We start from the raw sequence: 22,379 nt of genomic DNA, 5'->3' as shown, positions 1-22,379 counted from the left end.
TTCTTGTATATTTCCAGGAGGGAATGTAGTTGTTGGCAAATTAGCTAATTAGGGCTTCTCTCGTCTTCACTTGTTTGGCACATTGCTTTCCTATAGATATTCTGTCTTATCTACGTTTGATCTCTTGGGCATGCCGGCTACAAGTTTGTCTCCTCTTCTTGATGTGTGATTTTCCTTTTTACCTAATCATTTTGGATTTTCTTTTTGCAGCTTGTCTTGCAGATTCTTACCTTTTGTGTTTTATTTTTGAGGGGTTTGGTCCTACGTCTCCCGTCTTCTTTTTCTTGTATTTTCTTTTTCAACAAGATAAGATTTATATCATTCTCTTTTCCTGTATTTTGTAAGATTTATATCCCTCTCTTTTCCTATAATTTGTTTTTCTTATTTTACGTAAGGTCGTACCACAACTAAATTTAACTTCTTCTTTTTTTCATTTTTAATAAAATTTTCTTATACCGCTAAATTTCTTCAATATATATATATATATATGATTGTAAATTTGTATTTCCTCCTGAGCTTGTCTATTTTGGACTCTTTAACATGTAATGGAAATGCATGTTCCAGATAGTCCACCTCATATGTATTGTCCACTTCATGCTTAAACAAGTTGGTACTATTGGTTCTAATCTTGTTCGCAGCAGCAATCATGTATATTTTTAAATTGATGCATAATATAATATTCATTGCAATTCGCAAGAAAATGTAACCTCAAATTTTTTACACTTGGCGTGCACGTAAAGAACATAAAGTTGTTCTTCTACCCACATACACAGGGGCCAATTTGAGTGGTGCATGCTAGTCTAGTTTAGCAAAAAGTGTGATTGGACTTATGGACACAATCATACAAGTAATTTCGTTCTTTGACAATTAACGATAATTTGATTAACATTTTGTTATTAGTTTTTTGGTTTTATTTTTTTGTACTTGAGATATGAGGAAATATGTAATGGATTGAGGGATGAAAAGAGTGCGAGGAGAGAGTTGAATAACAGAGAACAAATGAAAACAAAATCTTGGACGTTAATATAACTTTAACATAAGTTTTGTTTTTAAGTTTTATTTTGTCTATTATCCTTATACATTTACATTTTCGACATTTCTCCCATTATCCTTCCTTCAATATTCTTCTATATCCCTCATGTCTTCCATGAATTTCCCCTCTATTTCTAACACAAAAATAACAACTAAAAACTATAGATTAATGATATAGCTATATTTTTACGAAAAAAAAAAATTGATACAGCTATCAAACATGTCCTTAATTATCAGATTTTCTGTCCTTTAATTTCTTTAAAGAAACTGTTTTCTCCTGTCCAAGATTTCCTCTTTTATTTTGCCGTAATTAACTTTTCCAATACTCTTTATATATGAGAAAATATCTCACGGCTTCATTTATTAAAAACAGTGAGCAATAGAGAGATATCTTCTTAGCTAGCCACCAATCTAGGGCCCTCCTCCACCCAAATTGTAAAATACTTATTATATTAACATTCCACATACTGTTGAATGCACTTCATATACTTTTTTTATAATACTGTTACACCTCACACTCTCAACAAACACCTTATATTTTTTATATACCCCACATTTTCAACATACACTCCACACTCTTCTCATCTTAAGTGCAAATACATAAAGTCATCCAAGGCACCGTCGGTGTGAAGCTGAAGGTTGGTGTGATGCCAGAATTTTTCTATTTTATTTATTAGAGTGATTCCAATACACCTTTGGTATGATGTCAAAGGCCGGAGTGAGTCCGGATCTCTTTTATTTCTCTATCCGTTCATATTTTCCTAAATACTATTGTCATATATCACTTAATATCTGGACGATGTGATGCCAACAATTGTTTGATCCTATTTGCATGTGTTTCTGTTCATATGCCTTGCACTCTCTGCATTTATACTGCAAGCTGTGGCATAAATAATCCTATTAACAGGTGTTCTTTGTTCGGTAGGGGTTGCCCCTGTTATGCAGGATGCATTTTCTTGAAGAAGTATTACTTCTGCCAGCTCTTAGTAATGGCACTGAGAAAGTAGTAGGTGCTATTGCTTACTTATCGTCAAAAATATTTTTTTTTTTCAATCAACAAGTTTGTAGTTTTATTGGTTAGAGTTTTGTTCTACAATGAAATGTGAGAGTGGTTTTATGAGTTGAAGAAGATAAATAATCTTGGGATAGTGTATATATAGAATTCTTTTTATTTCTTTTAAAACCTTATGATTATGAGGTTGAAATCATCATTCCATATTAAGGTATATAAGTTATTTAATATTAAATTTTAATGTGAGTGTATTCAACATTATGTAGGGTGTTAATAATATATTAAGGTATATAATTCATTGATTCTATAGCTAGTTGGTGCGATACTCTCTATTGTGAGTTCCCTCACCAATCGTTATTTAAACTGCAAACTCAATCGCACCATGTTTTAGTGCTTAATTTGTTGCAGAAAGGGAGAAATCACCCTCTTCCATGAATGCAACATCCCCCCATGTTTGCAACTCCCACTTGATTTTGCAATTCCATGTGCCTTTGCACATGTCTGTTTCCGGGCCATGTAGATAGACTTATTAAATAGTTGTTCGTGTGTGTGTGTCTGGCTCACCATTGCATGTACCGACATTATTTAACATGCATGTACCGACATTATTTAACATGCATGTTGAGGACGGTCTAACATTTGTAAGTAACCCTTTTTAATCTTTGAGCTTAATGCTCTTTTAAGAACTAGTGCATGCTTAATTTAGTCTCCCATTAATTACATATCCTTAAAAGTAAACTAATCCCAGGAAGGCCGGCTCCCATTTTTTCTCGAAGCTTGTAGCGGTTCAATTAGGCATAGAAAGTCTCATCTTGGATTAGATTAATTACAAACTTAATCACTAATCCATCCAATAATAGATACAGATACAATGTTCTTATTTGGTTTCTAGCTAGTTTATTATGGCAGTTGGCAGTTTTTTCTGGTAAAGTCACTTGACCAAGAATTCCTTAATTATTTATGGGATATGTGCTTACGACCTGAGGATACACTGAGTATCCATCCTATCTTAGTTTAGATATTAGATATTTGGAAAGACAATTGACAACCCGAAGACACATAAAGCTTCAACCATGATAGCATAAAGCTACCTTTAACCCAAAAAAAAAAAAAAAAAAAAAAAAAAAAAAAAACAACTTAAATTATCTGCCGCTTGGTTACAATTTTTGTTGTTATTAGTTCATGTTGATTGCGTGGCAGTGTCATTTTTTGTTTCCTCTCTTGGATGTGATCATTGGACATGACTTGCCATGGTTTTGGCTGTATGATCCCCTTCGCGTTAGGTTTAAATTTCTCGGCCCTAGATTTGTAATCTGTGAGCTCGATTAAGTAGTTTAAAAATTTTACTTTTGACCCCGAAAACCTGTTGCAATTCCTAAACCCCATAACCTTTTGGATCACAAAAAAGAATGTGCGTTGTTACACTTTGTAACAGATCGCCACATGCACATGCATGCATGTTGTTACACGACTTTCGGTTTTGTAATGAATATTATATATACATTAACAAAAATCAAGGGCAAGAAGTATTAAGTTTAACAAAGTGATTATTGAATAGTGTGTTGAATATGATCCAGATCCCATACATACATACCTTGTTTTTTGGCTTTACCAGTTACACAATTATATAGATGAAAACCTAATCTTAGGGTTAATCAATGTACTTTACTATTTTCGAGAGAGCGAGAGAGAGAATAAAGCAAAGAGCTATGATAATTGACAAATGAATTATGATTGGTACATTTCACAAATTGGGCTTAATTAGATACATAAAGGTAAGTAAGCTTGATTATTAATATTAAAAACAAGGATAAACCTAACTAGTTCTGTCATATTGCAATTACACTTTGAGTGTATTAGTTAGTTAAGTTGTCATGTGTGAGGTGAAATCTACCACACTTTTTGAGAAAAAGTACGATATTTATTAATGATTAGAAAACCGTACAATTTGGGGATAGGATGCGTAATTGGCCTTGATAAAAATCTTGTTGGAAATTTCAACCCGATCGAAGAAAAATCTACCACACTTGATTGTATGCTAACAATCTCCCCTCCCCTCTCCTTAGTATCGTTTTATTAAATAGAGTAATAATATTCATACCATGTTTTTATACTACATTTTAGGTGGCATCTGATGTGGACAGCCACATCATTTGAAAAATTTGCAAAACCCAAGAAAATGAAGGAGAAAGACTCATCGTATACCACAATCATCATTTAATTAACTAATTTTTCTTAATTATTAGTTTATTAAATAATGAACTAAATTTACAAATCTGATTAATTCAAATGATATGGTTGTCCACATCAAATGTCACTTAAGATGATATGAAAATATAGTACAAAAATATGGTATTAAATATAAATAAAATGACCTAGTAGACGAGACTACAAAATTTGAGGATATTGCATGGCTTTTCGTCTTGATTAGTTTGTATACCCTAATTTGTCAATAATTGAAAATGATCAACTTGGGGTTACAAAAGGAAATTGTTATTAGCACTCAAAAAATCTCATTTGACGCTCCAAACTTTCTATAATTAGAAAGAAAAATATACTTGTGAGAAGTGTAGAATGAAAATTTTAAAGTGCTAATAACATTTCCCTTACAAAAATGACCAAAGTTAACCATGTGGCACCATGTGCACACGTGGAAGATGATAAGGGGAGTGATGACACAAATGATCGAACACGGTCCTCTGCATGTGTAAAACCATATCTTAATTGATTAAGATAAATACATATTCACACTGGTAGTATGGTAGCGTGCAACATCATTGACCATTGTGTATCCGTTAGCATCTATATGATTAGCTTCCAATTAATTTACTCCAATCTTCTTAATCATAACTAAGTTTACCTATGAATGATCATGAGCTGATCGATTTTCTGTTTCATCCATGATTATTAATTAATTAGCTTCCCATTCTTAACTTGATCATGTGCTTGATAATTCAGCCCTTGGCTTCCAATTAATTAAATATTCCAATCTTCTTAATCATAACTAAGTTTACCTATGAATGATCATGAGCTGATTCGTCTAGAGTATTTAATCAGGGGGGTTTTCTGTTTCATCCATGATTATTAATTAATTAATTAGCTTCCCATTCTTAACTTGATCATGTGCTTGATAATTCAGCCCTTGGGTTCCTTGTTTGCTTGCATGATTCCCTCTATGTTATTGTTATTGGCTTACACCCGCAAGCAATGATTAATTCAAGAAGCTACAATTTTAATTAGAGTACTATAATTTTATAAGCATGTTATGTGAATTTCTACTTGTCGGGGGTCACGAGCCTCAAAAAGAAATTATATACCTACATAATTAATAAATATATAAACACAGTTTTCCCCTGATACAGGCTAACCCAAAATGTAGGTTTCATATCCAGACCACCACCCATGTTTTGTACTCTGCAACCTGCAACTTATTAATTAAATTCAAACATCTTAAGAAAGAAAATCAAATATCTTAACTTTAGGTTGTTGTGTGGCCTCATTGTTATATTATAAGACCAAACTCAACCCTGGGGTTTTTTTTTTTTTAGGGATCTCAACCCTGGGTTAAATGCTATTGTTTAGGTTTTATTCCCCCCTCCCCCCCCCCAAAACCCAACCTAACTCATGCTAAATGTGTGGGCTAAAAGCTAAAAAAAAGCCATATTTCCCCTAGGATTTAGCCCAGAAAATGGTGTGGGCACCATCAGCGGGACCCTACCCACATGGGCATATCTCACAGAATTTATTGAATCAAACGGCTGAGATCGAATATAATCAAATCTAACAGTAAAACAAAGATCTAACGGCCCAAATTTAAATACAACGACTAAAATAATTAAAAAAATTATTTAACTCAAAATTCACCCAAATTTAGTGATTTTTCAATATTTATTAGAATTTAAATATTTTTAGGTTATAATGTTCATAAAATTAAATTATGATAGCATACAATTTTTTTTTAAATTACTTTAATATAAAAAATTAGCCTAAATTTATTCTTTAATAATCTCAGGCTAAAAAATTTAGACCAGAAGGGTTGAAGCAGAAAAACTATTTCTAGGCTAAAACCTAAATTTTTAAAGCTAAAAATTTTAGGTTTTAGCTCAAGGTTGGAGATAGTCTAAGTGTGTAAAATCTTATAACATGATCGTGCATGCTCCACAATTTGCATGCTTATGGTGATTATGTGATATCGCTGTACATGAATCATTTCTAAATATGTTGAAATGGTTCTCTTCGATCACGTTTTAAATTTTTAGAACCTTATTTTGTTTAGGTCTTCAAGATCATTTTGAATTGAGATTAAATTTACAAATAAAATCTCCATATTAAAATGGTTGAGAAAATAAAACAACGAGATTGACATAGCATCACTTTTTATCAATAAGTAGTATAGATATGGGTAAATGAGCAGAAAACAATTAAAGTAAAATAAAAACAATCATAAGTAAACAATAAAGACACGATCCAATCAGCTATTGTATCATCGTCGGCAACGGACACGTAACACAACTTAAGAATGTCGAAGACCTGATGGCAATAGGCGAAATGATCATCTCCATCAAATCAATTAATCTGTAACGTGGAAACTATATGATATTCCACCTTTTCGAGGTTAGAGTGACCCATGACATTAAGGAGACTAATCCCACTTATAAAAATAATGTTATTTCATATGTGGAAGAGCATGAAGGATATGGTTGTTAGCCCCATGATTGGGAAGTTGAGACCTGTTTATAAATAAATATATCTATGTATGATGATAGAAGGAATCTCTACCCGCAACAAACAGAGAAACTAAACAATAATAAGAAAACAATTTGCACTAAGTTATAACAATAGAATAAAACAATGAAATAAATTGGTAATGTTTTTTAACAAACAATATTATATATACTAAAGGGAAGGGGGTAAACTAAGTCTCACAAAGGGCTAGCAATAATACGGTTCAAATTTAGTTTTGTCGAGAATCGAACCTAAGACATCTTACTTACAAGTGAAAATGAATATCATTAATTCGTAGTATTAAGCGTCGATAAATTAATAAATTGGTAATTTTGGAGTAAATGAACTTATTACCCGTTTGGTATTGGCTTTTGGATCCAGTTGAGTCCAATTATCCGATTACTTATTTTGATACTAATTTTGTCCCTTCATATAAATATTTTAATTTTTTAATTTTTGTATCATTTAAAAAAAATTAAATACTCAAACTAAAGTAATTTCAAAAATAGTTGTATCAAACTAATTTCAAATATTTGAAGAAAAAAAAAACTAATTTCAAATATCTGCTTACTATACGGGTATAAAATGAAGCTTTTCATAAAGGTAGCTAGATTAAAAAAAGAGAACTCTAACGAAAAGGTCCATGTACTGTTCATTTTAACGAAAAACCATATTTTTACACTAAAAAGTCAATCATGGTACTATTCATTTTACCCTTTATTTTGTCCTTATTGTTAAAATTTAAAGTTTTCAAGCCATTTTCATTAGTTTTTCTTTAAAAAAAAATGAACCTGTGATACAAGTAGAAAAATTAATACATGTATATACAAGTAATATGTGAATGGAGGTATTAGACTAAAAAACTAACATCTATGGTAGAGGTAGCTAGATAAAAAGAACACGTAATACAAGTAAATTATACAAATATTCTCTGTGATGGAGGTAAGAAAAGAAAAAAAAAACTAAAATCTGTGGCAGCGTTAGACAAAAAAAAATCGTATGTTATGGGTAGATAATACCATGTTTAATTAGGAGCACCATGCTGATACACAACAAAAAGAAAAAGAACAAAAAAAGTCCAAAAACACTGGAAAAGAAGAGATGATTGATGAGGAAGATGATTATACGTGAGGAAAGAAAACACAAAGAAAGAGAAGATTTTATGGGAAAATAATTTGGATTAAGAAACAAATAATGAATATCCAATTAAGAAAGAAAAACAAAGATGGAGATAGAGCTAGAATTAGAAAAGAAAAGGGGAGGGGGAGGACACGAAGAAAAAAAATAAGGAAAAAGATAAGGAGTTGATGCCACTTAACGCTAGAAGAAACCTCTCATAAATTAATTAAAGCAGCTGAATTCACATAATAAAATCAGTCTCTATAGAATTTATATTAAGAATAGATAAAATAATATTTAATAAACAATTGATTGAATCACATTATTGTTAGCCTATTGTGAGGCAAAACATACCCATCCCCCTTAGTGTAGATAATATTGTTTGTTAAAAAAAATCATTTGACAACTAATTTAATCACATTATTATCCGCGTGCGAAAGACTTTTTTGTAACTGGCATTACATGTCTTTTAAGATGTTTTGAACGTGTTTAAAATAGAGAGCATAATATTTAATAAACAACTAATTGAATCACATTATTGCTAGCCCATTATGAGACTAAGCCCACCTCATTTCCCCTTAGTATAGATAATATCGTTTGTTACAAAAAAAAAAAAATTTATTTGACAACTAATTTAATCACATTATTAGCCATGTGCGAATTTATAATCTGCATTACACGCCTCTTAAGATGTTTTGAACGTGTTTAAAAATAGATAAATTGAATCACATTATTGCTAGCCTTGTCACATCCCGGCTCGGGGTGGACCACTTCCCGGGCTCACTCTACCACCGTTGCACGATATTGTCTGCTTTGGGCCCCGATCACGTCATCACGGTTTTGTTTCTGGGAACTCACGAGCAACTTCCCAGTGGGTCACCCATCATGGGAGTGCTCTGGCCTCCTTCTCACTTAACTTCGGAGTTCCTACAGAACCCGAAGCCAGTGAGCTCCCAAAAAGCCTCGTGCTAGGTAGGGATGGAAATATACATTTAAGGATCACTCCCCTGGGCAATGTGGGATGTTTTCACATGTGATTCCCCCTCAACCCTTGGAAATCAATTCGAACTTGACTTATGATGAGGAGCCAGTGACTCTGTTGGATTGGAAGGATAAAGAACTAAAGAACAAGACAATTCGTTTGGTAAAAGTGTTATGGAGAAATCATTCAATGGAAGACGCTACTTGGGAGATAGGGGATCGAATGAGAGAGATGTATCCACGCTTGTTTTATGATTATTAGTGGATGTATTGGTTGTATGTAATTTCGAGGATGAAATTTTATAAGGTGGGGAGATTGTCACAGCCTGTCTCGGAGATGTGTGTTGTTTTATTCTTGATGATGTGAAATGACGGAAATACCCATGGACGTTAAATTGTGTGATGTGGTCTAAGTGTTGTGTATGGGTCACTATTCTCAAATCCTAATTGTTTTGGACCAATTAGAATTAGGTATATTGTGTATTTTGGGTTGTTGACCAATTCTAGACCACACACACACATCCACTTCACCTTCTCTCTCTCACTCCCGTACTTTCCTTCTTGGTTCACTCTCTCTCTCTCTCTCTTCTAGTACGGACAACTCCCAAACACCAGTTACCATTTACAGATCGAGGGATTTAAAGTCACCATCGTCTTCCTGGTAACTCCACGAGTCGAATGGTACCCTTAGTTCAAGGAGAAGTTCACAGGAACTCGAGGAGCTAGAAGCTCCGGTGTCAGGTACAGTACCTTGACTTTGATCGTGGTTGTTTTAACGTGTTTTAATGGTTAAGAAAGGTTCTAAACAACTTTATTTAAGCTTTTGAGAAGTTTCGAGGTGTTTTGGACGTTGAAAACCTGAGAAACCATAACCTCGACCTTAAGTATTGTGCATGCACTAATTAATGCGTGGTTTTTAGGAGTTTTTAAGCTCATAGGGAGCTTTAGGAGGTCCTAAGGAAGCTCGGAGTGGACCATTGGTGAAAATTGGACATCGGGAAGCCCAGGTTCGAGGAGTTGCAGAGGTCATCGGATTTTTAAGCTTTCCCTGACGTGATTTCGTGAGATTTGAGGCTTCAAATAGGTATAACGTGATTCTATAAACTTTAAGCGTCATTTTGGTAGTAATTTTGTAGGAAATGGTTGAGAAACGAGCGAGATTAGTGAGTTTAAAGATTTTCCCAGTTTTCGGTGACGGCGACAGTCGCCGGAGTCTGAGGTTGAAAAAGACGGAATATTTCGTCAATTCTGACGGAATATTCTGACGCCGTCAGTTAAATGTAACAGAATATGTTAGGTTTTAACGAAATATTCCCTAACGGTGGTTAGGGAATCCGTCAAGTTTGGCCGCGCGTGGGGGTGCGTTTTGCCGTGCCCTTGGCGGCGCGTGAGCCACTGAAAAATTATTCTAAAAATTTCACGATGTTCGTGAGGTTGTGTAGGTCATTGTAGTATATTTATATACCCATTTTGAGCAATGTATAAGAAGTTATTAGCTAGTTTTGCCTATGTGCTTTAAAATAACGTTTTTATAGTTAATTCATATATAAGTGAGACTTATCCTGAGGACGAGTGTATCCATGGGCGACTCGAGGGTTACGACCCATCTACATATCAGTGAGTGGGATTTTGTTTTCAGTATATATTTATATACTTGATATATTTCCCATAAATGGATTTTAAAGAAAGTATGATTTGAAATAATATGCCAAATACTTCTATATTTTGAATATGCATTGCATGGTTGCATATATATATATATATATATGTATATATATATATATATATATATATATATAAATGTGGTGCTGTGGAGGTACATGTAAGTTCAGGTAAGTTATGTTTGATTGTGTGAATCATCGATAAAGTGATATGTGATATGTGATTAAGTAATGTTGAGCTCATAAAGCTGCACCTAGGGTGATTGTGAATTAGCCAGAGATATGAAGTACAGACCTGTTTATTTACGTCACCTCCCGCACTATATGATCATATTGGATCCAACTTAAGTGCACAATTTTGTCGTACAGACCTTATTCATGGTTCCGACTTGTAGGTGACTAGCGATTTATCGCCCGACTATTATGAGAAAATAAAGTTGAGCATAATTATATTACACCCAACCTTGTCGTACAGACCCTGTCTAGGGGTTCCGACTTATGTGCAGTACATTGCCGTATAGGTCATAGTAGTGACTCCGGCTAGATTGAGTTTGAGCTATGAATTCAGCCGTACAAATTACCATAGAAGTTCCGGCTAACATATCATATTTCTCTGAAATTATTATTACCTGGATTGTTTACTTTGTTACATTTTGGCATGGTATACATATGAATATGATTATGTGAAGCATGAACTAAATTGATATGATTTCAGATATATATATATATATATATATATATATATGTATATGCTTATATCTTGATTCTGGGAAATAATACATGTTTTACAGCGAGGGGTTAGTATATTGATAAATGAAATGTTTTTGTAAAACATTTGTTTTTGCCCACTCACGTTTTCTGTTTTGTGCCCCTCCAGGTTCTAAGTAAGCTTGCTATTGGTGGCTTGGGATCGTCGACAGTTCTAACCTATTGAATAATAGTAGGACATTTATGGTACTGTGTAACTAGTACTTGTCCTATTGGACTGCAGCTAGACTTTTTATGCTCTGATTAGGAGTGTTTACGGTTGTAACTAACTCCTATCACTCCCTGCTAATAGTGCACTATATTAATGTGGTTTTTAATTATTTGTATATTTGCTATCTTTATCGCTTCACCACTGTGCACATGGTTACGTCACTCTCACGTGACGGCCATCATGCCTTGACTTCGGTCGGGGTGTGTCAAGCCTATTGTAAGGTACTAATTAAAAAAAACCACAAAATCATTAATTATTAAAAAAATACTATTAAATGACGAAAATGCCCTTGCCTTATTTGATGCATTATTTTGGGATGCTTTGAAGTTTTTTGTTTTGAGGGCATTTTTATCCAATTATTTTGGTAAAGAATTATGACACCAAAACACTATTCACCTTTTGTGTTCTCTTTATATATAATAGATAATGTTATGCGCACTTCTTCATCCTCGTGTAGCTTTTCCATTGTTGCAAGGGTGCAAACGATGTAACTTTTGTAAGTTATAAGTACATAGATTTTAAAATTCCAGAGTCAGATCAATAACGCACTACAATCACATTAATATCATTCTAACTTAACAACTTACACAATTTAGGAGTGTTGAGTTATATAATATCACAAAAGGTCTCGGTGTTATTATTAAAAAAAGTTTCGGTGTTTTTATTAAAAAAAATCATTTATTTATGGTAATATATTCTGTTAGTTTTTGGATATAGGATTACAATCTTTAACTTAAGGTATTCATCTCCTTTGGGATGCTCCACGTAATATGTACTTATTTAAAATAAAAACCTACCTTCATGCATTACGTGATTAGTTTTACGTAATTTTGTTAACTTAAAATGTATGTCGGTAGTAATTATAGTGCTTGTGATTAATGATGAATTCAAAATTTTAATATCGGATAATTCACGTATAAAATCTTAAAATAATAAATTCTTCTTAGCATCTGACCACCGACTTTGGAGGTCCAAACTCCAAAGGCATCAAAGTCTTTTCGGCTTTTCTTCTTTTATTAGGTAAAGTAAACAAGGCCGTCAAAGTCTATCTTGGAATTCGTAGTCATCTATTTCTTCATTAGTTTGATCTGGCGGCAGGTACTGATCCTGTTCGAGATTCATCGTTTAGACTTGCAAATATGGATTAGGAAACCATATTTTTCGTTGAACATTTCCGACATAAGGAATACAGATGGGAATCCCATTAAGGTTTACGTGTTCCGAATGTTTGTTCTTCAAAGCTAAGCTATGGGAAAAGAACCTAAATTTGATTGCGACCTGTGTAATTTTTGTTAATTTTCATTTAGAGGCTTTTTAATTAATAATTAAAGTTTTAACAATGCTACCTACCTACCTACATTGAGTCATTGACTGAACATCTTATTACACTTCTTCTTAGCATTTTTAGATGAAGTTTAGAGGGAGTAATTAAGAAAAGTTTTAATATAATTAGCGTGTTTTTTATGTAGATAATTTCGTTAGGTGCGAATTTCTGTCTTGCACTCTTTCTCTTGCACATGCAATGATGTTCTGTTAGACTCCTTAGTTTAATGTTTTACTAAAGGACATTGCTTTGCCTAAAAGAATACACTTTCAGATTACGACTTTTCCTAAGAGAATTACAAATTCATTAAATCAATGAAATGCCATGTCTCTTGCTCATCCCTTGATCAGCTTGACAAATTTTGTACGTGTACTGAAAATACTTAGCATATAATATCCAGTTTTACTTCTTAATAAGTCCACAATATAATTTATATATTACACTTTTGAAGTATGTTACAATAAGCGTGTTCTGGTAGAATACACTATGTAAGCGTGTTCTGGTAGAATACACTATTACATTACGATTTTTCACAAGTAAAATACGTAATTCACTAAATTAATGAAACTACCATTTCTCTTTTTTGCTTCTTCTAACCTCTTGAGTACGTCATACTTTCACACAGGTAACACATTAGATGACCCCATATAACAATTGTTTTGCGATTAGAAATATCATACTATAATAATTGCTTACACGAAGATGAAGCTTGATCATACTATAATAACTGCTTACAGGAATATGGGCTTACTCAAAATAGACCGGACCTAAGGGATGAGAGAGACTCAAGTTGGCCAACTCGTCAACAACAAAATTTGTCTCACAATAGATATGCCGAATATTACATTCCTAGTCATGTAGTAACGTCACAAGACAAGCTTGAATCAAGTCACTAGTATGATGATTATTAGTGGCACCATGTGATATCAGTTAGACAATAATTGCAGAATTAGACTCCACCATAAAGTGTTGAACCCCCTTATTCTAACTAAGTTGTAATCTCAAAAAGATACCCCTAATTCTAGCATTGAGAATCTCACCATGTCGACGATTAACACAAAACCAAGCATCCCAAAATTCAAAAGAAATTCTAAGAACACCAGCTGCTTCTATAAAACTAAGAGGGTCTTTCTTCAACCATCCACATTTAGTTTAAACAACACTTTTGGTTACCGTTAAATAAATATTTTCTTGCGATTAGTTTGTGTATATATACTACTTTATTTTTCATACATTTTTGCTCCTACATATTCTATATTCTTCCCTTCCCTCATTTTTATGAAGAAATTAAGATTCCATCATAAAACCAATTGACAATACGAGGAGTAGTTTAACTAGCTCTTGTAGGTTTTTCCTTTTACCAATGTGAGACTCTTTTACCTTCACATTTTCAACTATCATCTCTCATTTCTCTTATTCTTCACGTTTGTCCATTTTTTAAGTGAAAAGAAGAGAAAATTAAAACTAAAATAATTAAATTAAAGCTATTCTTTTTTCGTCATTTATGTGCTAATATCTCACTCTTAATGTGATCCTCGTGGTGAGAAAATTGTCAACTAAACTCTCGTGTTAAGCTCCGTTAGCAATTGGAGTTCAATACATCTTTCCTTAAATAAACACATGCGAGTCTCACATAAAGAGGTTAAAGTCGTTCTTTCAAACCAAATTAAGAAAACCTAGAACATTTGTCGTACGTAAGATATAGTATGAAATAAGGTTTTAACTGAAAACAGATTTGACCGAAAAGAGGCTTGAGACAAAAACGTTGTCGAAGGGTGAATATAAACCTTCAACTGACACTCATACTTTCAATCTAAACTAAGCCCAGGACATATTTGGTGATGCTTACTTGTTTGTTGCCGACATAGATGGGGATGACACAGGGTTTGGCTAAAATTACTCAGGATTCTGGAACTAGTCTGATCATTCGTGACCATCAGGGTTCGGCTAAAATTGCAACAAAATAATAGATGCAATTAGATTACAATTGGAGGGTATACAAATTTCTGTACTTCAAGTGCACAGTTCAGTCAGAAGCCCTGCAAAATGTTCATCATCTGGGAGCATGCCTTACCACACACGTTTTAGGAAGTTTAGGTTTGAACCCTAATTGCTAACGAGGTTCGCTGCGAGGGTTTAATCAACAACTTTCTTACCATGCGGTCACATTGAAAGTGTTGTATCATCATAGGGATCACAAGAAAAATGGCCTATCTACACACTTTTTCTTTTTTTCTTCCACATACTCCTCTAAATTTCCGACTGACCGTTAGATTGAATGAATTGAAGAAGATTAAAAGACAGAAATTAACAAGAAATGTGTTGATAATACCATCCTAAAAGTAAAGATGATATATATATATATATATATATCATCTTTTGAATGTGGAATTTATTCAAGGTAGAGCCGTGTACCCTACCATGCATACATGGAGCGCATGGCCGTATTTATTTATCCAAGTCGCATAATAGACTATTTGGTATGGTAAATGTATTTTTCATGTAATAGAGACGTATGACAAGGAAGTTGGAATTGCATGCACTGCGCACAATATTTACTTTCATTCATTAGGGATTATAAACTTAAATTAAAAAGTTGAATGGCTTTCTGTGACATTCGTTTTCAATTGCACCATGGATTTCACTCACCAATTTTTAAAGGAAGCCTTTAAGGGAAAATCTCCATTTTTTTCAAAAAATGAAGATTAATTATTAGATCCACACCATATCTGTACGCACGCACGTATGTATGTTTATATCGTAAGAGTCAAATGCAAGTGATGAATATGGAGGTTAAGCGTGTGGGGCGCATTTGGTGATGTGACCTAGATTTTCAGGGTGACGAAGACCAGCAAATAACGCCACGTACTCGGGGTGACTCTGATTGAGGGAGGAACGCGGGGTTAGACGTGTACCAAGGGACCAATACCCTCCTTCCCCACCAAAAACAGCAACAAACCCAAAACCCAGTATTTCCATTAGTCTCATTTTTACACCAATGGACCAATGGCCAAACTCAATATACCACCACTTTTGTCTCCTCCAACTTTTCTATTTGTCAAATTCAGTGTGACTGCAGAAGCTATAAGTATTTTCAAAGTCATTTTCACGCCGTTATATAATATTACTGATTTATGCATTTATTCGAAATCAACGAATGTAAAAAAAGTATTAATGGTCTCAAAAACAACAATCTAATTGGTTTGTTTTTTGTTGGTCAAAATTGTGACGCGACATAAACGAACTGTTTCAGATTAATCTCTGTCAATTCTTTATAAGGAAAGATAATGAAAAGAGCTTGAAAACTTTGAGTTTTAACGATAAGGACAAAATAAAGGATAAATTAAATAGTACCAGAATGACATTTTTAATGTAAAAATGTAATTTTTCGTTAAAATAAATAATACTGAAAGTTTTTTATTAAAATTCTTTTTTTTATATTGCATTGTAATCAAATGTGACAGTGTCAGTTTGATTTTGTTGTAAAGTTAAGCAAAGGAAAACCCAAAATTGATGCAATATAAAATAGAAACGTACATCATATAATTAGGGGGTTCGTGTCAAGTTATTAAGCAAGTAGACCCCCACGCACCACCTCGTTTTCGATCACTTATTGGTCAAATCCTAATTTGAGTCCCACATTCTCGTAAATCCACCACGTGGTCTCTCATGTTTAAGGTGGACCTCCCTGCATCCTCCCTCCACTATATATCAACCTCCTTCTCTCTCGCCCATTTCCTCAACTCACACTCTCCACTCCTCCAAACCCCCCCGGCTCCATTGCTCACTGCAGTGCTCTCTCTCTCTCTCTCTCAAACAAAGCAGAAACAGATTTACTTGCCCTTCAAGGCCAATCAAGAGGCACCATTTTCTGCTGCTACTACTAGTAATATTAATTTACTAAAACTGACCAAACCATGCCTTCCACTGCAGCAGCCACCGGCACATGGGTTAAGCCTGTTACTACTACTACTACTACTACAAGACACCGCCACCTTTCTTCTTTAAACTCTTCAAATCCTCTCAGAAAACAATTGAGATTTTCTCCCTCTTCTTCCTCAATTTTCAAATCAAACACTCTAAATTGCTCTCTGCAAACCCCTTCTCTAATCCAAATCCCAAAACGCTCCCCTTCCTATCAACAACCTTCAACTCCCACTAAAATCCCAAGAGAAGATAAGACCCAAAAGTCCAAAACTTCTTCAAAGCCAGTGCCGCAACAATGGAACTTGTTACAGAGAGCAGCATCCATGGCTTTGGACATAATGGAGAGCGCTCTGCTTTCGAAAGAAAAACAAACCCCACTTCCCAAAACATCCGACCCAAAAGTACAGATTGCCGGAAACTTCGCTCCTGTACCGGAGCACCCCGTCGAACATTCTCTACCGGTGACCGGAAAGATTCCTGACTCAATCCAAGGCGTCTACGTCCGAAACGGCGCCAACCCACTTCACGAGCCGGTGGCCGGTCACCACCTCTTCGACGGCGACGGCATGGTCCACGCCCTCCAGTTCAAAGATGGAACCGCCAGCTACGCCTGCAGGTTCACCGAAACGCACCGTATGAGCCAAGAACGCGACCTCGGCCGTCCCCTGTTTCCCAAAGCCATTGGCGAGCTCCACGGCCACTCTGGCATCGCCCGCCTCCTCCTTTTCTACGCCCGCGGGATGTTCGGACTCGTGGACCCAAGCCACGGAATCGGCGTCGCCAACGCCGGCCTCGTCTACCACAACGGCCACCTTCTCGCCATGTCCGAAGATGACTTGCCGTATCACGTCCAAATCACTGAAACAGGGGACCTCAAAACGGTCGGCCGTTACGACTTCGAAGGGCAGCTGAAGTCCACAATGATCGCCCACCCGAAGGTGGACCCCGCCACGGGCGAACTCTTCGCGCTTAGCTACGACGTCGTTCAGAAGCCATACCTCAAATACTTCAAATTCTCCCCAAGCGGCGACAAATCCCCGGACGTCGAAATCAACCTCGAGCAACCCACCATGATGCACGACTTCGCCATTACCGAACGACACGTCGTAATCCCCGACCAGCAGGTGGTGTTCAAGCTGCAGGAGATGATCGGCGGTGGGTCCCCCGTAATTTACGACAAGAACAAGATGTCGCGTTTCGGGATCCTCGACAAGAATGCCAAGGACGCGTCGGGAATCCAGTGGGTCGACTGCCCCGACTGCTTCTGCTTCCACCTCTGGAACGCGTGGGAGGAGCCGGAGACCGACGAGATCGTCGTAATCGGCTCCTGCATGACACCGCCGGACTCCATTTTCAACGAATGCGACGAGAATTTAGAAAGCGTCTTGTCAGAAATCCGGCTTAATTTGAAAACCGAGAAGTCAACGCGCCGCCGCATTTGCGCAGAGAATCTGAACCTGGAAGCTGGGATGGTGAACCGGAACAGGCTAGGGAGAAAAACCCGGTTCACTTATTTGGCTCTCGCGGAGCCGTGGCCCAAAGTTTCGGGCTTTGCCAAGGTGGACCTCTCCACCGGCGAGGTGAAGAAGCATATCTATGGCGAGGAGAAGTACGGCGGGGAGCCTCTGTTTCTTCCCAGAGACCCCAACTCGGAGAATGAGGACGATGGATACATTTTGGCCTTCGTTCACGACGAGAAGGAGTGGAAGTCGGAGCTGCAAATCGTGAACGCCATGGATTTGAAGGTGGAAGCTACAATTCAGCTGCCCTCGAGAGTTCCGTACGGTTTTCATGGTACGTTTATAAGTGCCAAGGACTTGGAGATGCAGGCCTGACGAAATTTACTTCTCCCCAGGTGTAAATTATCAAAAGTTACAGGAGATTTTCCTGTGGGAAGCTATCTGATATGCCCCCGGAGACTCCTCTGTTTTATTCTTTAGTGTATGTAATTTTGGGTGTATTTAGAAGGTTTTTGAGTGAGAGGTTTTGGGGCATCCAGCTCGTAGCTTTGGAGAATGGGTTTAGCATTGGAGCTCAGCTGGGTTTTCTCCTTAATCTTTCACTTTTACATGATATGATTATACAAAAAAGAGTGTATATTTCTCAGCAGATTCTGTTTAATTATTGTGTAATTAAATTTAAACCTGCAGTTTGCTTCTTCTCTCACTCTGTAAAGTTCAATAATTTATACCTTGTTTATACACAGTCACGTGATGGTATTCTGTTCATATTCCCCTTTTGGTATATTTTTTTAATATTTGTTCTTTTTAAAACATGATGTGGTGATGGCGTTCTTTTCCTGTTTTGTCCATTAAAAATGAAACATGATGTTGGATTGAAAGGAAAGCAAATGAAGAAACGAATGGACGAATATAATAGAGAGAGAGAGAGAGAGAGAGAGAGAGAGAGAGAGAGAGAGAGAGAGAGAGAGAGAGAGAGAGAGAGTCATGTTAAATCTGTTGTGCTAATAAATTAAGCTCCATCAGGCTTTTTAGTGAAGACGACTAATCCAGGATGAGCCAATGAGTAACGAGTATCCAATGGAGTTTGGATGGAAATGTTCAAATTGCAGTTGAGTGGATAGGAGAAGAACTTGCATGAAAAAGTTGCAACCAGCTTCGTACCTCGTTTTCTCCTCACGTGTGATGAGAGAAGCAGAGTAAGGATGTGAAGTATGCACGTAATGAGAGATAATAGAGTATCAAATTGGTTATTCAACATGAGCAATGCTTGACTATTCAAAGATGAGTATAAGTTCTTACTTCAAATTCTTCAAGTCAGATTCACAGAGCTTTGTGCTTATAATTGGAACCGTTCATATTACTTTGTAAATACCATCTCTGCAAAAATTGAATTAAAACTAATGTCATTAAGTCGATCAGCTGTAGAAAGTATATAGACAATTTGTAATACTTTTACCATTTTCGTCAATTTGTTTTTATACAATTTGATAACTGAATGATCTTAGTTTTAATTGATTTTTGAATATATGATGTTTATAAAGTGATTTATAATATGAATGGTTCTGATCATAAATACGAATGCCAATGAATAAAGTAGGAGCTCTTACTCATCATTAAACTCTTAAGTTTTTATCCTACAATGAAGCCATTATTTTTTTTATTTATTAGAGTTCGAGACTTACAACATAACAAAAAAGAGATTAAAGAAAAAAAATCTAATAACAACACACCCCTTTTTCTTTTGAAGAAAGAGAATCTAGTACCGACACATATTTTTTATCTTCATACACCCATACTAAAAAGTGCGCGCGTTTATTATTTTTCTTTGTCCTGATCAAATTCGGGGGAAAGAAAGATACTCTATGTTTCATAATTTCATTGCCGTTGCAAATGAGGGTAACTGATGGTGGAGAATTCTGATTGGTAACTTCGGAAATGTTAGGTTAATTGAAGCAAGAAACATCATAGCATCAACGACTAGCAAATTATTCAACGCTTTTGCAAAACTATCAGTGAGATATTTTAGATGATCACTGGTAGTGTTGACATCTCAGCTGGGTGTGTGAATATACAAGTCAACTCTGCGATATAAATATGGAAATGCACTATCTTTTTTAAATTTGTGGCAATGAAGTAAGACTTCATGATTTAACGAAGGAAACTCTTTAAAGAATTTAAAAGAGAAGATCAACGGTCAACAACCACATCATATAATTTACAAAATATGATTTAAAAAATGATTTCTCTAGTATTACCTTCTAAATATTAAGGGTTTTGCACATAATAATTGTAGGGTATACAATAATGTTTCGAACGATATTCCAATTGTTAGGAGGATAAAAATGATGCGATGTTGATGAGATGTTAGCACAGATAACTCAATTAATTTGCTGGATTTACTTTTACGTACAAAATTGAGGCCTATGGATGATCATGAAACTCAATTATAATAGGGGAACTAAGCTTTTTCCCCATATGAAATAGCTATGAGTTTGGTTTGGTGCTTGGAAGGTCCATCCCAAAATACAAATTAAGGAGGTTTTTTTTTTGCATCATGCATGTCAAGTTGCTACAAAAATGGTCCGATTGATTGGCCACTAATATGATTTAATTAACTTTAGAGGCTGTTTTATGGAGGATATGGGCGTTCCTGTTCATTGTGTTTAGATTGTGGGTGATGAGTATGTAGGGCATGTGTGGTCTTATCTAGTACTTCTCCAGTGATTGGCGGTACATCCTTCATTTATGTTGCAGGTCCAGTCATGGTCTTGTTTTGTTTTTATAGTGAGAACCAATGTCAATTTTGCATTCTGTGAGGTTGAAACCGTTGAATCAAAGCATAATGCTTGGATGGGTGCTAATGCCCTTTACAACACTACGGAAAGTAAGGATAATCCTTATAGTACATTTGGTTTGATGTCGGTCACATACTTATCACATATGACGGATCCTACAATGCTACTCCATGATAGAATGTGAGCATCTAATCAAAATAATGGATGTGAAGTGAAAGATATCTAAGATCTATTATGCACTTAATGCAAGACTTTTACTTCTCAACACCCCGTTATGTCCTTCTATTTTTTAAAAGAAAAAATAATGAAAATAGTTTGAAAACTTTGAGTTTTAACGATAATGACAAAATAAAGGGTAAAGTGAATAGTATCAAGATTAATTTTTTAGTTTAAAAATATGATTTTTCGTTAAAATGAACAGTATTGAAAACTTTTCGTTAAAATTCTATTTTTTAAAACCTAACTAGCACGTGTTCATGTTTTATAAAATGACATGAAAAATGTGTGGCCGTCGGATACTCTCAACAAATACTACCACTCTTCCCTAGGCTTTTCTTGGGTTCGAAAGGTTAGGCTTCAGGAAAGGATGCAGGTACCTCTTGGATTCCATTCGAGTTGGTGTTTGTCATGTCGAGTCTCAAGTGTCGTTAACTTGTGAGAATGGACATACATTATGCATTTGGAATCAGTGGCTTTTATAATTCCCCTCCCCTAGGACTTTCTTGGGTTCGAAGAATAGGGCATTCCATGTTGTGGATGTCTTTTCATTACTTTTTTTTTTTCATGTAGCAAAGGGTTTCTTATGGTTCACTCAATAAAAAATTCTGTCTACAGATGAATCTAGTTCACTATATGACAAATATACAAGCCTATACAATTTGCCAAAAGAAAAATATTAGGAGATTTTTTTTATACTATATTTTGTAGGGAATTTTAATGAAAAGCATCCGGTACTGTTTACTTTAACGAAAAACCACATTTTTACACTAAAAAGTCAATCCTGGTACAATTCACTTTACCCTTTATTTTGTTATTATCATTAAAACTCAAAGTTTTCAAACCATTTTTATTAGTTTTCTTTATTTTGTAAACCACATAATATAGCGATTTGATAGTTAAACTTCTTTTTTAATGATTTAAAAAGTAATCCAAATCGTCAACGATCACATCATATAGTCTATAAAATATAATCTAAAAAATGATCTCTCTAACACACCCTATCAAAAGCTCAAAAGAAGCTACTCATAACCTGTGACGTGATTGTTAGAGAAAAACTTGGATTGGGACTTTCCTACTAAGTGGATGGATAGTGAGCAATTAGTATCGCATTGCCGTTAAGCTGTAACATGTGTCACAGCTAG

At 35.3% G+C, this 22,379-nt stretch overlaps 1 protein-coding gene and 1 long non-coding RNA gene across 2 annotated transcripts; both read left to right on the top strand.

The window, feature by feature from the left end:
• The first annotated feature begins 1,249 nt into the window (after positions 1-1,249).
• LOC139196509 (uncharacterized) lies at positions 1,250-2,300 on the top strand. The gene is made up of 2 exons (XR_011581508.1): positions 1,250-1,670; positions 1,958-2,300. It is a non-coding gene; the product is annotated as an uncharacterized lncRNA (long non-coding RNA).
• A 14,268-nt stretch (positions 2,301-16,568) lies between these two features.
• Positions 16,569-18,869, top strand: LOC103441488 (9-cis-epoxycarotenoid dioxygenase NCED2, chloroplastic-like). The gene has a single exon (XM_070822608.1). The coding sequence runs from the start codon at positions 16,751-16,753 to the stop codon at positions 18,593-18,595; it is 1,845 nt and encodes a 614-aa protein (XP_070678709.1). The 5' UTR covers positions 16,569-16,750; the 3' UTR covers positions 18,596-18,869.
• The last annotated feature ends 3,510 nt before the right edge of the window (positions 18,870-22,379 follow it).

This window comes from Malus domestica, chromosome 05 (assembly GCF_042453785.1).
Source record: "Malus domestica chromosome 05, GDT2T_hap1".
NCBI classification, from domain to species: domain Eukaryota; kingdom Viridiplantae; phylum Streptophyta; class Magnoliopsida; order Rosales; family Rosaceae; genus Malus; species Malus domestica.
The sequence above is the reverse complement of the archived record's forward strand: the minus strand, read 5'-3'. Positions and strand labels throughout refer to the sequence as shown.

What these genes read in the sequence shown, in the direction of transcription:
- LOC103441488 (XM_070822608.1), top strand. Translation starts at nt 16,751, where the DNA reads ATGCCTTCCACTGCAGCAGCCACCGGCACATGGGTTAAGCCTGTTACT.